At 36.4% G+C, this 18,006-nt stretch overlaps 1 protein-coding gene across 2 annotated transcripts in view; it reads right to left on the reverse strand.

Moving 5' to 3' along the window:
* The window catches only part of IQCB1 (IQ motif containing B1), a 68,279-nt gene that overhangs the window by 21,902 nt on the left and 28,371 nt on the right, over positions 1 to 18,006 (reverse strand). For both annotated transcript variants that reach the window (XR_004624954.1, XM_034659303.1), the window contains exons 11-12: positions 6,010 to 6,152; positions 3,650 to 3,798 (exon numbers count right to left, since the gene is read on the reverse strand). Coding sequence is in view for 1 of the 2 variants with exons in the window: in XM_034659303.1 (XP_034515194.1) it covers positions 3,650 to 3,798; positions 6,010 to 6,152 (292 nt within the window). In the remaining variant the exon portion in view is untranslated. The remainder of the gene's footprint in view (positions 1 to 3,649; positions 3,799 to 6,009; positions 6,153 to 18,006) is intronic.

Below are 18,006 nucleotides of genomic sequence, written 5' to 3' on the forward strand. Positions count from 1 at the left end.
TAGTGTGGCTGGGTGCAGAATTCTAGTTGGAAATCATTTTCCCTCAAATATGTAACAGCCTTACTCCAATACACTTTAGCTTCCAATGTTGCTACTGAGAAGTGTATGTGTCCCCAGTGTATTTCACAGTAATGTAAAATAAATGTGGGTGTGTTTCTATCCTTATATTAAACATTTAGTCAGTCCTTTTAACCTAAAACTCATAACATTCAGTTCTGGGAAATCTTGAATTATTTGATTTCCTATCCTCAGGTTTTTTTCTGTTGCTTCAAATGTTTGAATGTTTGACATCCTGGACTGGTTATCTTTTCTTTTTGCCCTGCTCTCTAGATTTCCCAAACTTTTTTTCCCTAGCCCTTTTATTATGTCTTTCGCTTTTTCTTCTGCCAATGTTTATTCTATTTGTCCCCTTTTACATAGCATCTTGGTTTTGTTTCATGCAGTAGCTCTGAGAAAATAATAGATTTTATAAAAGTTTTCTTATCCCTGCAATGTCTCTATTTTCACAAAGTAGTTTTATTCTGTTTCTTTTGGCCTCAGCTTTCTCAGATATCAAATGATACTTTGAGTTAATATTTAAGAGTAAGCTCTAAGAAGGTGTTTAGAAATTCTGGGCAGGTTGGTAGGCTTTATCTACCATACTTCAATATAGAACTATTGAACTGAGCTGTTTCTTTGAAGTACGCCATTTGAATAAACTGGTAACTTTTCTCAGATTTCTCAAAGAAAATACTCTTAATCTACTGCTTGCAGGAGATAAGCCTGGCTGACAGCACACTGAGACTTAAAGGGAGGAAAAAAAAAAAAAAAAACAGGGCTGGAGGTCTTCTCACTCAGTTTATAAAATTTCCCTAATACCCCTATTTTAGTATGTTACTGGAGCCTTCAACTGTGCTTGCATTTTTCTGTTGAGAGACTCTCTCCTTTCCTTGTATTCTTCCCTTTACTTGATTCTTCTTCCGTCCCTCCTCTACCTCCTGCTTTTAGCACCATCCTAGGCTTATCAAGCTATGCTGGGAACTTCAGAATTAAGGTACCAGAACAGAAGAATCTCTATCCCTAGATCAAAAAAGCCCACCTTGACCTTTTCTCCATTCTTTGTCATTTCAGAACTCTCTGAAATTATATTTCTCGCCCCGTTTTTTATTTTCTCAACTGCTAATGGTTTATTTTACTAAGTGGTTTTGTGGTCAGTCTGTGATGGATATGTATAATAGTGCTTTAATACTTTTCTGATATAATCAAGCAGCAAGAATTGCCATTATTCTGGCCCCAGAGACCAACACCAGCAACAATCACCTTCCTTCTGAGCTTAAGAGATGAGAAAGCAAGAGAAGAAAATCCTGAAGCATTAAAAGGGAAAATGCAACTAACTCTTCAAATTCAACACTACAGAGAACTCCAAGTTGTCTATGTCAAGGGTGTGTAACTTGAAATTAGCAAGTTTACACAGGGTTTTTTTCAATTTCTAGGTACATGAGAAACAATGCCTCTGCTTTTGCACAAAATAAGGGAGGGAGAAAGGTAAAAACAGTTCTGGTCTTTCTTCCAGTTCTGGCTTTTTCCTGCCAAAAATACTAAAAACCAGTTCCTTCTAAGGGACAAGTTCAATGAAATGATATTCTTACTACTTTCAATGAAACTAATGAATTATTCCTTTTTCTTTCTTACCAAGATCAATTGCAGTGCTAACAGAAATATAATGGAAGTCACATATGTAATTTTAAATTTTCTAGTAGCCATATAAAAAAAAGCAAAAACCAGTGAAATTAATATTTTGCATAGGCTAGGTTATGTAAACATAGTATAACTCAATATATGTAAATATATGTAAATTATCCAACATGTATTCAATGTAAAAATTATTAATGAAGTATTTTACACTCTCATATTAAGTCTTCAAAATGTGGTGGGCATTTCACACTTACTGCACATTTCAATTTTGACTAGCTACATGTCAAGTACTCAAGTAGTCACATATGGTTAGTGGGTACTACTGTATTGGACACAGTCTATATGCAGGTCTATAGTATGTCTTAGAAAAGGATGCTTCAAAATGTAGCAAAATGTGCCATTTACTGACCACTGATTGCCCTATTCTAATTTTTTCTACTATTTTCATTTTTCTTCCCTCTCTATACTTAATAATTTTTCTTTCTCTTTTCCTTCTTTGAAAGGAATCCTCTTCTTACCTTTCTACTTTTGCCTAGCTTTGCTTTGCTTCACCATTATTTTCAGTAGTGAGCTGCAAAGACTAAAAACACGACCTTGACCCATCCCTTTTTGTTCTTACAATGAAGACCCATACTCCTTTTGGGTGGGGGAGATATAAGGCAGATGTAACAAATCTTTTTCCTCTTATGCCAAAGACAAGTGTGAAAGCCGAAATAACTTTGCCTTCATAGCCCTCAGATATCCTCCTATAAAGACCTCTGTGCTTCTTTAAGGAATGGCAGACAAATTGGGGTATCTCACTTTAGAGTAGAGGACCCTTTTATAAAATTTTGGGTTTATCTAAATAGGCAAGATAGTAATTCAATTTAATAAGGGCCCAGCTGATTCGCTGACAGGGGAGCATTTAAGAAAGGAGATAACCATGAGGTAAAGGTATTAGAAAGGACCCAAGGGTTCCTCTAAAAGAAGTATGTCCAACACTGATATCCATGGGTTAATTCTTAGATGGCCCTGTTTAATAGAGGGTAAAATGCAGGTACAGATGTGGTTTGGTGATAGTACTGGATTGTTTGTTGCAGATATAGCCTGACATCACCAGAAAAGCCTGAGGAAGAAGGATGCCACAGAAAAATCTCTTCCTATTTCTGTAGTACTTACTCTAACCTATTTTTTGAGTGGTTTTTAATAATCTTTGTAAAACGTTAATCACAGAGAATTAACAAAGAGACTATTCAAAATCTATCACTGTGAAAAGCTGAAATTAACCCAAAGTTCAACAATAAAGGACTACAAAATGCTATAGGACCTGAAATCCTAATATGAAAGTTAACAGGTATAAGTGAATAACAGATGTTAGGAAATTGGTCATTAAATGAAATAAACACCTTTGTGTGCTATGCTTTTCCAAGGCAATAAATATTACTAAATCCAAGGAAAATTATCATTTAAGAACACCATTCTATAATTCAAGAATTATAGTGATCCAGTGATATCTAATATATTATCTGTACATTAAAAAAATAAACTATGATGTGCTGAACTAGTATAGACTTTGCAATTTACAAAATACTTTCCCATAAATTGGGTCATCTCATTCACATAACAACTGAGTGAAAAAGGTAGGGTAACCATCCATTCATACAACAAACACATGCTGAAAGCTGACAACAATAGATAAGACTTAGTTCCTTATCCCCAAGGAAGTCACAGACCAAGAAAGAAAGAAAGAAAAAAAAAATAACAACACTGCAGTATGATAAATGATGTACAGGGTTCTATAGAAGTACTAAGGACTGAGTGTCTAAATCAGTTTGTCCAGTGGTAAGGAGGTACTTATTTTATAGAGAAAGAAACTAAGACTCAGAAAAGCTAAGTGACTAGACCAAGATTTTACAGCAGGTATATATACAAGGTCAGCTTTGAATCCATGTTTTTGCCTCCTAATCCAGTAATCTTTTTACTACATTAGACTCACTGCTCTCTGAAGTATGACAGCTGCTTTATACTCCGTGAGAGATGGCCTCTGTTGGCGAAAATTTTTCCTTTCCCTGTACCCTCTCCAGTGTTTCTGGATAATCAATGCTGATTTCTCTTCTATTTCCCGATTATATTTTTCCACCTGACCTAAAAAGATGACAGACACTATTACAACATACTCAACTGCTATGCTTTCTCAAGTTCTGGAATCAGGATAATGATAACAATAATCTTGCAGTCTTTTTGTTTCTTTAAACATTGTTCATTCATTTCCCCAAGTTTATTATTTTACAATGGTTCTAAGATAGCAGAAACAAAAAACTCCAAAAGCTTTCTCAGATTATGCATGTTCTTTAAAGATTCATATAGGCTGATCAGGGAAATTCAAATCAAAACCACACTGAGATACCACCTTATGCCAGTTAGAATGGCAAAATAGACAAGGCAAGAAACAACAATTGTTGGAGAGGATGTGGAGAAAGGGGATCCCTCCTACATTGTTGGTGGGAATGCAAGTTGGTACAGCCACTCTGGAAAACAGTGTGGAGGTCCCTTAAAAAGTTAAAAATTGAACTACCCTATGACCCAGCCATTGCACTACTGGGTGTTTACCCCAAAGATACAGACGTAGTAAAGAGAAGGGCCATATGCACCCCAATGTTCATAGCTGCNATTAAAAAAAAAAAGAAACAAGTCCACACATATTTCCTAAAATAACACTGATACAATCAAACTTAGTAGTAACATTTGTGGGACATATTTTGTTCCTGCCAGATTTAAATATGATAGAGGCAAATGTGAAATAAAATATGTTAAGTAATTACAATAAAAACACCACTAAAAAAAACAAATAAAGATTCATATAATTTTTTTGTGGCAAAGGAATGAGAAAGGGTTAAAAATCCAATAGGAAGAATATTTACAAAAAAGAATCAGAAGTACATGGTTAGGAATTCAATCCATACCATGAGAGGGAAGAGGTGAAATGTGTATATGTTAACTACTCTGTGTACTTCCAAATTTCTCTTAAGTCTACAGATGACTACGGGTGACTTTTTTTACTTTCTGGGAGGTGTTGTATGTGAAAGAGAGAAGGACCTCAAGGATGTCTCATAGATGGGAAATTGAGTATATTGCTGGTGCTATTACCTGAGATGGGGAACTCGGGGAGAGGAAACGGGTGGGGTGAGGAGAGGATAATGACTAGTTTTTGGGATGTATGTGGATATCTAAGTAAAGCTATCCAGTAGGGAGCTGGCTACAGAGCTGTGCTGTCCAATATAGTAGACACTAACCACAAATGGCTACTTTAATTTAAATAAGATAAAATTAAAAATTATGATGCTTATGTGTGCTAGCCACATTTCAAGTACTCAATGGCCGTGTCTAGCCAGTAGGAACCATATTTGACAGTGCAGATAAAGAATATTTCATTTTCTAAAAAGTGCTGGTTTAGGGGTGCCTAGGTGACTCAGCTGGTTAAGCGTCTGCCTTCGGCTCAGGTCACAATCCCAGGGGCCTGGGATAGAGCCCCATATTGGGCTGCCTGCTCAGCAGGGAGTCTGCTTCTCCCTATTCCTCTGCCCCTCCCTCCTCCCAGTGAGTGTGCACATGCGCTCTCTATCAAATAAATAAATAAAATCTTACAAAAAAAAAAAAAAAGAAAGTGCTGGTTCAGAGCTTGGAAAGGTGAAGATGAAAACAAGATTTGTGCGTGCGAAGCACTCAGTTGGTAGTTGAAGCTATAGTTATGGACAGGATACTATAGGAAAAGCAACATGAGAATAAGAGGTGAAGATGGAACCCTGGGAAACATCTATATTTAAGGGTAAAAAAAGAGAAATAAGAGGTTAGTAAGAGCACTCACTGGGAATGAGTAGTAGGAGGGGAAGGGGAAGAACAAAAAAAAAATCTTGAAACCATTCAGATTCCTAGACTATAATATTAATTTCAGCTTAGTGCATCAAAAGTGGCAAGATGGCACAAGGTTTATAGTGGTATATGAGTGAAGTTCTGATTCCAGAATGTAGCAATATTCTAACTCCTTACTTAAGGTCGAGGGGATTCTTTATGTCTCTGAAAGCCATCTTTAAGCATGTATTTTTATGTTTCACTAATTTATCTGAAAGATAATAAAACTAGTAGAGAGACTGCTCATCATCAACTGATAGACCTTAATAAAAAAAAAAAATAGTAACTTTTTTTTTTTGACTCAAGATTTAATAAGGTTTACCTGAGAAGGGAGAAAACAGGAGAAAGGTCCAAATTAAAAGGAAAAAATCATCAGATAGTGGGAAATCTGGTTCATTAAGATACTTTAAACATTTTTACACTTATAAAATTGACATTGCCACCCACCTGGATGAACTATTTCGAGCATACTCAGCCGTAATTCTCGGGACAATCTCATGGCTCTCTGTCTTTGAAGTTGCAACTGTAATCTGCGGTGCTCTTCTTCTTTCTGCTTATTTAGCTTTAGTAATATCTTGGTTCGTTTAGATCTGTGATAGAAACATTAAGTACCTTACACACAATTTTTTCATAAACTACATACCCACTCAAGAAGTATACGAAAAAACGTTTAATCTCACTAGCAATTATATACATGCAGACTTGTTATAACAGTAACCAGTTGAAAACAAACTGTATGCCCCACAACAGGGAACTGAATAAATAAATTATTGGTTTATTCACTGGACAGGATTCTATGAACCATAAAAAAATAAAAATTTCAAAAACTATTTAGCAAATTGGGAAAATACCCAAATCTAATGTCAAGTGAAAATAAAATCAGAATATAGAAGACATCTAAAGTGTGTTAAAAATATGTATTATGTACATAAAAAATAAATGATTAAAAAACAATACAATTTCAACAGTGATTTTTGCTGCACAGAATGATTATGAATGATTTTTTCTTTTTCATGTTTACCTATTTCTCAATTATTGACTAATAACCATTATTATTAGAACCAATTATGAAAATTTTCATGTGGCCACAAAAAATTATTTAACTGGCATTTGTATATTACCTGCTTTTATTCACCAAAATTTCTCCTTAGCCATTTCTACCAGTTTTGATTGCTTCCTATATTACTGTGTAAGGAGATCACAAGTATTAGTCTATAGTGAATATACTCAAAATGCTTTCACATATCCATAGGAAAAGAAACCAAAAAGGATAAGAGGAAAAGAAAAGAATACATTATTCATTTTATCTCAATAGACTTAATTTGCTTGTGTCTCACTCAAGAGCATTTGCTTCTTGATTCTTTTCCCAGAATTAAACTGGCAACAAATGAGGTACCTTGGCTATAGTTTTGTAGACAGGCAGACTTCAAAACAGTATAGTTATAGAGGGTTATAATAATTTTTAATTCAGTTTCTTTTGGAAAAGGAAAAACAACCATAAAGCAATTTAAAAAAATCTTTTAAAACAGGAAAGGAAAACTCACAAAACTATTTTGATAAAATTTTTGTGTGTATGGTTTTTGCTTTTATTCTTAGTGTTTCTTAACTGCTACCAATTACAATTTGAGTGGTTTTTTGGCTTTACACTTGGTCAAGAGTCAAAGATTTGTTTCAAAACATCTTTCTTACCCCATTATGAAAGGTAGAGAAGACCTCAATGTGCATGTGTGCCAAAAGGAGAAGGGGTTCTAGAGAGGATGTAGGGCTAGCTGTATAGTTTCTAAGTGTCTCTTCCTCTTCCAAAGAGTTGGAAATGAAGTAAGTAAGGGGCCTTTATGTTCTCAAAGAATGGCTGATGGCTTGCTTCTCCTGTAGAACTAACTCTCCTTGGAAAATTCTGGGTTGTATACAGCATATACGTAAGGATGTTTTACCCTTTACCTACTTATGGAGGGTAAAAGAGAACAGTTGGCTCTAAACAAAATCTCCTTTTAAATTACCTAATTGGTTACAGATTATAATGTCTAATAATGCATTATCATTATTTTAAATTTACTATTAACATAAGAAACAATAGTAATCATTAAAATTGAATTGCTAAGACATTTAATCTGTCAGAAAACTGTGTCTGAGAAAAATATGCAGGTTATAAAATACTGCAAAAAAAGAACTATGGAGCATGCAAGGCAGAAGTAAAATACAAACAAAAATATAGTAGAAAAGTGAGATTCAGAGATTGAAATGACTATAAATTGTAAATATGTATGTTTCTAGATTCACGTGCTTTAATTTCATGTTTGAAAACATTTATTAGGAATTAATGTGATTTTGAATTTGAATGTTTTCCCCCCACTTAGGAACATTTTAGTTAGTTACTAGTTAGGTACTCTGTAGTTCTAGTTAAAGAGTTTCTTTAATCACTAAAAAATTAAAAGAACATTTATTTTATTTTTATTTTTTTATTATTTTTTAAATAATAATTTTTATTTTGTTATATTAGTAAGAACATTCATTTAACTGGTCTCTTTATAAGAAAGACTAGGCACTTGACCATCTGGCATCTGTGAGCACTTCTGAAAAGGAAATGAGTGATCAAGTATATTCCCAATTTATGTAAGTACATTCCATGAGTTACATTTAATCAACATGAATCTTTACCACCAAAGAGAGAGTTGACCAAACTATCTGCTACCAAGACATCAGGAAGTCTCTAGCAATTCCTTTGTTGGAGAATAGTAAGTATGAACTGGGGGAGTACCATATGAGCTGACTGCCAAAAGAGTTGATGGGCTCTGTTCATTAACTCAACAAACATTTATCTGAGTGATTGTTGCCTGCTTGGTACTATCATTCAGGGAAACAGAGAAGAAACATAGTTCTGCTCTTCAGAAGCTCAAATTCAAGGAGAAGTTGAAGTGTAGCACTATATGTCACTCTGTCATAAAGATTATTTTGAGCTGGAGGCAAATGAGAATCCACAAATGTAGAAAGAGCCTTCCCAGAGCCTCCCTTATTGGACTAAACACAGAAATGTCTCAGAAATGAGGGCTTCCATAAATCCCCCTCCCAAGAAGTTTTATGGGCATGAAGAAGATGGAAAGTTGGTACCAAGATGGACCTAGACAAATAACCCACATATTCCATTAGTTTCCTAAATATATTTACCTTTTCATAATTTCCTGACTTTGGAAGTCTAAAATCCTTTTCTTTTAACCTGTCACTTCTTTATGAATTTATTATTCTTTGTTAAGATGCTATACAAGCCCAAATTCTAACTACTCATTTGAGTTATTCATCATGTGAGGTTTCTTCAGCATGATGTGCACTGCACATGTTAATAAACTGTTTTTCTCTTGTTAATTATTTTCCCCCCTTTTTTGTCAGTCTAATTTCCAGGGAATGAACCCACAATATGGTAGAGGGAAAACTTTTTTTCTTCCCCTACAAAGTGAAACAAATACAATTAAGACACCAAAATATCAGCCCTATGATAAAGATAGGTAGTTGTGAGGTTTCCCAAAGGTAACCGGAGTAACTGTTAGCTGCTTCAGAAAACCTTGCTCGGCACATGACAGAAAATAAAGTTTCTGACCATAAAAAAATGATTCAGTAAAAAAGAAACACCCCAGTGGTGAGAGGATGGGCAAAATGGGTGAAAGGGAGTGGGAAGTACAAATTTCTAGTTATGGCATGAGCAAGTAATGGGGATGAAAGGTATAGCACAGGAAATACAGTTAATGGTATCGTAATAGCATTATATGGTGACAGTAGCTACACTTCTGCTGAGCAAAGCATTAGTATAGAGTCATCGAATCACTATGTTGTATACCTGAAACCATAATTCAGTTAAAATAAAAAGGGCAGCTCAAAAGGCATCTTACACATCATAAGAAATAAAAAAAGAAAAGAAACCCCCAAGAAAGTGCATTAGTAAAGGTGTGACTACACAAGAGTTCCTCTTACTGGAATTTAAAAAGCTCTGATGAATCTGGGCCCATAATTATGAGTGGTGGGCAGTCCCTACCTGCACCCCCCTGCCCTGGCAAAATAAATGGGAGGGAAAAATTACTCTGAGATAACGACCTGACCACAAAGAGACAGAAATAAACTTTGCAGAAAGTTCAGTTATAAAGCAAGCAAGAAAAATTTGCATAACCTATTTCAACTAGAAGAGGAAAGGTGGTGAAGCCTGAGCAAACTTGAAATTTAAAAATAATAAATGAATAAATAGAACCCAAAGGTTAAAACTATACTTCAATCTGTCCTAAAACTTCAAACTCAAAAATACTGGGGAAAAAAACTAATTATAATGTGAGATTTAAATAATTCTGGCTTCACAGCTAATCTCTTTTAATGGGAATATTTATAACTGGACTGGTTTTGTTACATAAAGCAATGGAATTTCTATTTTAAAATAGTGAAACATTAATTAGACTCCATAGATACAGTTCTAAAAGTGGACAAAATCTGTAATCCTGGGATACTTTTAAATACAGATTTTAATATTACAAGACAAAGTAGACTGGCAAATTTGACAACTATTGTGAGACTAAACATCAAAGGTCTGAATCCATGGTACAGGGGTACCTTTAAATGTTAACAGAGCAGATAGCTGAGAATAATAGCAAGTAGAATCCATAAGTAATAAATACTCTTCCTTCACCACAGAAGGCAGGGCTATACCAAGAACACAAGTACTATTTATTTAACATATCTATCTGTCTAACTAGATTTGTAAACCCTCAAAGGCAAAAAATGTGCCATATGCATTTTCCCCACTATCATCTTTTCTAAGTTCCAGGTAATATGCTAAAAAAACCTTTATATTATTTTAATCTTGGAAGGTACACAGACAATTATCCCCATTAAATAGATGGGAAATTTGAGGCAGAGAGGTTGGGCATTTTGTCCACAGACATAGCCCAAAGTTGCTGAGGTGGAATACAAAATTGAGTCTGTGTAACTCTCCCAGTACCCAGCATAGCTTCTGGCATATATTAGGCAATTGAAAGATGTCTTAAAAATGCCATGTTTAAAACAAACAAACAAACAAAACACCAAAACTCATGCCCAATATTAAAAATCTATCTTTAACTTCTCTAAAGGAAACTTTTATAAATGACTTAAATCTAAATTTTAGTTTACTATATTAAAACATTTTTGTACCTGAGAAATGCAGCTGCAGTTATTAAAAGACTAGTTTTAGTTCTCTTAAAAGACTGACTACTGGAATATGCAAGTTTCACTTTAGTGAACGAAAATTTAAAATTTAGCTTTAAGCTTAAGGCTACATGAAAAAATCACCTCTGAGATAGCTCTATTTCATCATAAATGACTAGGAGCTAAGTCATTTATTTGTGTGCATGTGTGTGTATATGTGTGTGTTTCATTCTTTCCATTGCCTCTAAAATCTGGATGGGTCAGTCATATAAAAAACTGGGCCATGTTTTCAGTATTTCATTTTTGGTCCACTTCAAATAAATAAATGACAAACTGTGTCATAGCTAAATGACCATTTCTATCCATCCCATATTTACTGATAAAACTCAGGTGAACATACTAAAACCTTTATGAATTCATACATGGTTTTACCATAATTACATATGAACAATTAAGGCAATTTTTTATTTTAAGGGTTAATTGACTATCACTGCCTCTTTCTGTAGGCTTGGCCCACAAAAAAAGTCTTATCAAGTGAATAGGGTTATGCATTTGTTTCATCAGATTTTTGTCTTACATTATGTCCTTTGCTTTTGAAAGTACGTCTAGTTACTGGAGTACTGGTACTCAGAAATGTGTTTTCAGAACAAGAATGAAAGCAAGAGTAAAAGAAACAGCTGGAGGAGCAAGTGGGTGGAACAGGAGGATCCTGAGCTCATCTCCTTCCCCAGACAAACAAGGCTTCAAACTAAATAAGAACAACTCTTTCTGGGAACAACCTAAAGATTAGCTATTTCACAGCTAAAGATATAAAGAAAAAGCCACATGGAGAAGGGTAGAAGGGACAGAGATGCAATCTGACTGGGACTTATACTAGGAGTCCAGTGACTCACAGGGGGAGAGATACCACAGACAGAGCTTCAGACTCTGCCCTGGGGACATGCACCTGAAGAAGTGCCCATAATGTCCAGCTTTGACAATCAATGGGGCTTAATTCTGGGACAGTAGGGAGGCTATAGGAAACCAAGACTCTGTTCTTAAAAGGTCCCATGCACAAATTTAATTGCTCTGAGAACCAGCACAAAAGCAGCAGTTTAAAAAGTGCCTCAGCCATATGTAAAGGAAATTTACTGACTGATTTTAGGCTGTGTGCTGGAGGGCCAGGGATCTGTAGGAACTTTCTCTGGGAATGGAAGTACTGGTGTGTTCCACTTCTGACATTCTCCATCTACTCTTAGCACCACATGCTTCTCTCTTCAGCGTTGCCTTGTGGACTCACCACACCAACTGGCAGGTGGCATTGGCTGGGACTAGCACCTCCTAAAAGCATCTCTTGCCTCACTGCGTTCAGTGGGAAGCATTGGCCTGGATCAGCACCCACCCAAATTGGCTGGCAGGGGGAGATGTAGACAGCCCCACCTACCAGTGTGCCCACAAGAGTTGCAGCCCAATCAAAAAAGGTGAGAGAATGAACCCCATACAGGGAATACCCCTGCAGCACCTGGTTCTGGTGACCTGGGGAGGACTGTGCTTCTGGGCCCTCCAGGATGCCTTCTACGTAAGGCTACTCCTTCAAGACCAGGAATTGATTGACCTAATAGAAACAAATACAGAAAGACAGGCAAAATGAGGAAACAGAAGGATATGGTCCAAATGAAAGAACAAGAAAAAACTTCAGAAGAAGAATTACACAAAATGAAGATGAATAATCTATTGGATAGAGTTCAATGTAAAAGTCATAAAGATGCTCACTGAACTTAGGATAAGAATGGATGAACACAGTGAGAAGCTCAACAAAGAGACAGAAAATATTTAAAAAAAAACCAATCAGAGCTAAAGAATACAATAAATGAAATGAAAAATAAATTAGAAGGAAATCAACAGCAGATTAGATAATACAGAAGAACCAAACAGCAATCTGGAAGAGAGTGTAGTGGAAATTATCCAAGCTGAGCAGCAAAAAGAATGAAGAACTTGAAAAAATTAGAATACTTTAAAGGACTTCTGGGACAACATCAAATTACTAACATTTGTATATTAGGGGTCTCAGAAGGAGTTGAGTCAGAGAAAGGGGTAGAAAACTTATTTGAAGAAATAGTAACTGAAAACTTCCCTAACCTGGGGAAGGAAACAGACATCCATGTCCAGGAAGCAGAGAAACTCCAAATGAGATTAACCCAAGGAAGTGTACATCAAGATACACAATAATTAAAATGTCAAAAATTAAACAGAGCATCTTTTTTTTTTTTTTAAAGATTTTATTTATTTGACAGAGAGAGAGTGAGTACAAGCAGGGGAAGCAGCAGGCAGAGGGAGGAGAAGCAGGCCCCCTGCTGAGCAAGGAGCCCAATGGAGGGCTCGATTCTAGGACTCTGGGATTATGACCTGAGCCGAAGGCAGACACTTAACCAACTGAGCCACCCAGATGCCCCAAGATAGAATCTAAAAAGCAGCAAGAGATAAACAACTAATTATGTAACAAGGGAACACCTATAAGGCTGATTTTTAGCAGAAACTTTAAGGACCAGAAGGGAGTTGCATGATGTAGTCAAAGTTCTGAATGGAAAACCCTACAACCAAGAGTACCCAGCAAGATTACTATTCAGAATAGGAGACATAAACAGTTCCCCAAACAAACAAAAGTTAAAGAAGTTCATCACCACTAAAACCAAACTTACAAGAAATATTAAAAGGACTTTTTAAAGCAGTTAAAGGCCATAACCAGAAGTATGAAATTTATGAAAGAAAAAAATCTCACTGGTAAAAAAGGTATTGGAAGAACCATTTATAAAGCTAGTATGAAGATTAAAAGACAAAAGTAATAAAGTGAACTGTACCTACAATAATTAGTTATGGGACACACAAAATAAAAAGAGTTAAATATGACATCAAAAACAAAAAACATGGTGGTAGGGGAGTGTTTTAGAATGTGTTCAAACTTAAGTAACCATTCACTTAATATAGACCACCATAATTAGAGTGTTATATATGAACTTCATGGTAACCACAAACCCAAAATCTATAATAGGTACACAAAAAATAAAAAGACAACCAATCATAACACTAAAGAAAGTCATAAACTCACAGAAAAGAGAACAAGAGAAGAAAAAAACAGCACTACAAAAACAACCAGAAAACAATAACAAAATGGCAATAAGTACATACCTGTCATAATTACCTTAAATGTAAATGGACTAAATGCCCAATCAAAAGACACAGAGCAACTGAATGGATAAAAAAAACAAACAAACACCCATCTACATGCTGCCTATGAGACTCACCTCAGACCTAAAGACACATAGAGGCTGAAAATAAAGGGATGGAAAAAAGATACTCCATGCAAATGAAGAGAAAAGAAAGCTGGAGTAGCAATACATATATTAGACAAAAATAGACTTCATAACAAAGACCGTAATAAGACAAATAAGGGCATTACATAATGATCAAGAAATCAATACAAGAGAATATAACAGTAAATATATATAAACACCCAATGTAGAAGCACCGAAATATATAAAGCAAACATTAACAAATATAATGTGAGAAAATGACAGTAGTATAATAATAACAGGGACATTAATAATCTTACATCAATGAATAGGTCATCCAGACTGAAAATCAGTAAGGAAAAAGTGAACTTAAACAACACATTAGACCAGATGGACTTAACATATACACAGATCATTCTAACCCCAAACAGCAATCTACATATTTTTTTCAATTGCACATGGAACATTCTTTTTTTTTTTTTTTTGAAGATTTATTTAATTATTTATTTGACAGAGAGACAGCCAGTGGGAGAGGAAGAAGCAGGCTACCAGCAGAGGAGCCTGATGTGGGGCTCGTTTCCAGAACGCCGGGATCACACCCTGAGCCGAAGGCAGACGCTTAACGACTGCACTACCCAGGTGCCCCCACATGGAACATTCTTGAGACTAGATACATGTTAGACCACAAAACCAATCTCAACAAATTTAAGACTGAAACCATATCAAGCATCTATTCCAACTACAATGGTATAAAACTAGAAATCAATTACAAGAAAAAAAAACTGGAAAAAACACAAACACCTTGATGCTAAACAACGTATTAAATAACCAATGGGTCAACAAAGGAATCAAAGAGGAAATTAAAAAATTACCTTAAGACAAATAAAAATGGAAACACAACATTCCAGAATCTATGGGATGCAACCAAAGCAGTTCCAAGAGGAAAGTTCCGAGCAATACAAGCCTACCTCAAAAAAACAAGAAAAATCTACTTTAATGTAATCTTACACCTAAAAGAACTAGAAAAAGAAAAACAAATCCCACAGTTAATCGAAGAAAAAAATAACAAAGACCAGAGCAGAAATAAAATAGTAAAAAGAAAAAATGGAAAAGATCAATGAAACTAAGAACTGCTTCTTTGAAAATTTAAACAAAATTAATCAACCTTTAGCCAAATTCATCAAGGAAAAAAGAGAGGGCCTATATAAATAAAATCAGAGATGAAAGAGAGGTTACAACTAACGCCACAGAAATACACAGGATTATAAGAGACTACTATGTCAAGCAGAGAAAGACAAAGACCATATGGTTTCTCTCATCTATGGAACATAAGAACTAGGAAGATCGGTAGGAGAAGAAAGGGATAAAGAAAGGGGGGGCAATCAGAAGGGGGAATGAAGCATGAGAGACTATGGACTATGAGAAACAAACTGAGGGCTTCAGAGGGGAGGGGGGTGGGGGAATGGGATAGGCTGGTGATGGGTAGTAAGGTGGGCACGTATTGCATGGTGCACTGGGTGTTACATGCAACTAATGAATCATCAAACTTTACATCAAAAACCAGGGATGTACTGTATGGTGACTAACATAATATAATAAAAAATATTATTATAATAAAAAAATAAGAGACTACTACGAAAAATCACATACCAACAAATTGGACAACCTATAAGAAATGAAATATGCAATTTTACAAGAATGAATCAGGAAGAAACAAAATCTTAACAGACCAATTACTAATAATGATACTGAATCAGTAATCAAAAAAGCTCTCAACAAACAAAGTCCAGGATCAGTGGGTTCCCAGGTGAATTCTACCAAACATTTGAAGAGTTAATATCTACTCTTCTCAAACTACTCTACAAATTTTAAGAGAAAGGAACACTTCCAAATTCATTCTATAAGGCCAGCATTACCTTGATAACAAACCAAAGACACTTTTACAAAAAAGGAAAATTATAGGCCAATAACCCTGATAAACACAGATGTAAAATTCCTCAATAAATACTAGCAAATTGAATTCAACAATACGTTAAAAGGATCATATACCACGATCAAGTGGGATTTATTCCAGGGATGCAAGGACTGTTCAATATTCACAAATCAATCAACATGGTACACTATATTAACAAAAGAAAAAATCACACGATCATCTCAATAGATGCAGAAAAAGCATCTGGCAAAATTCAACAGCCATTTATGGTAAAAACTCTCAATAAAGTATGTATAGATGGAAGATACCTCAAAATAATACAGGACATTACTGGCAAACCCATAGCTAACACCATATGCAATGGCGAAAAACCAAGAGCTTCTCCTCTATGATCAAGAACAAGACATGGATGTCCACTCTTGCCAGTTTATTCAACATAGTTCTGAAAGTCCTAGACACAGCAATCAAACAAGAAAAAGAAATAAAAGGCGTCCAAACTGGGAAGGAAGAAGCAAACTATCACTGTTTCTCATAATACTATATATAGAAAACCCTAGAGTTAAGATGGCGGAGGAGTAGGGTCCCCTTTTTCAGCTGGTCCCCTGAGTCGAGCTGGATAGGTACCAGACCATCCTGATCATCCACGGAATCAGCCTGAGACGCAGGAAGATACATCTGGATCTCTACAAATGAACATCTCCAGTGCTGAGTATAGAGGTATGAAGCGGGGAGCCATAAAGCTGAGCACAGATATTGGAAGATAAACAGAAGGTGGAGGGAGCCGCCACGTTCAGATGCCAGGAAGTGGTAGCCACCTGCACTGGGGAGCGGGTGGACTCGCGGACCGGCACCCGTAAGAGAGCACTGAGACCGTGAGCCGGGGAATGTGCGTGACCAGTCTGAAAACGAGAGCTCTGGAGTGCGTGCCAACCACACTGAAACGGAGCTCCGGAGCATGCGGAGGCGGCTGCTGGCTGGCGGTGTTAGAAACACAAAAGACAGAGACGTGCTGGTCCTGGAATTGAGGTCTGGGACGCCGGCTGTGGGGCGCACATCCCGGGACACTGCAGGGTTTAGTAGCACCAACAGAAACAGAGTTAAAGTGGCCAGAACGCCAGTGAGAGCGGTCTGCGATCCCTCTGTTTTGAGACAGAGGCTGAGATTCAGCCACTGCTGCTCTGAATCTCAGAAGAGGCACAGCAAACCGCCAGGGAAAGCCACCAGAGAACAAAAGCCTGGAAATACCGGCTCACAGTGTGCCCATCCCCATCCCCCCTTGCAGGGGACACAGAGACTCTACCCAAACAGGGTTGCCTGAGTATCAGCGCGGCAGGCCCCTCCCCCAGAAGGCAGGCTGAAAAATCAAGAAGCCCACATTCCTAAGGTCCCTATAAAACAAGTGCGCATTGCCTGGGTCCTGGTCAATAATTTGGACTCTGGACAACCCCACAACCTCTCATCAGAATGACGAGAAGGAGAAATCCCCTCCAACAAAGAAAAGACAATGAGTCTGTGGCCTCTGCCACAGAACTAATGGATATGGATATAACCAAATTATCAGAAATGGAATTCAGAGTAACAATGGTCTAGATGATGTGTGGACTTGAAAAAAGTATTAACAAAAATGTTAATGAGAATATAGAATCCCTAAGGGCAGAAATGAGAGCGCATCTGGCAGAAATTAAAAATTCTATGAATCAAATGCAGTCAAAACTAGATGCACTGACGGCCAGGGTGAATGAGGCAGAAGAACGTATCAATGAATTGGAGGATGGGTTAGTAGAAGAGAAAGATAAAATAGAAACTTGGCTCAAAAAAATCCAATCTCAAGAATGTAGGTTANAAAATAGAAACTTGGCTCAAAAAAATCCAATCTCAAGAATGTAGGTTACGGGAGATTACTGACTCAATGAAATGTTCCAATGTCAGAATAATCAGCATCACCAAGCGGATGGAGAAAAACAGAGGTCTAGAAGAGATATTTGAACAAACTGTAGCTGAAAACATCCCCAATCTAGCAAGGGAAACAAGCATTCGTGTCCAAGAGGCAGAGAGGACCCCTCCCAAGCTCAACCACGACAA

Source organism: Ailuropoda melanoleuca, chromosome 1 (genome assembly GCF_002007445.2).
Source record: "Ailuropoda melanoleuca isolate Jingjing chromosome 1, ASM200744v2, whole genome shotgun sequence".
Classification (NCBI taxonomy): Eukaryota; Metazoa; Chordata; class Mammalia; order Carnivora; family Ursidae; genus Ailuropoda; species Ailuropoda melanoleuca.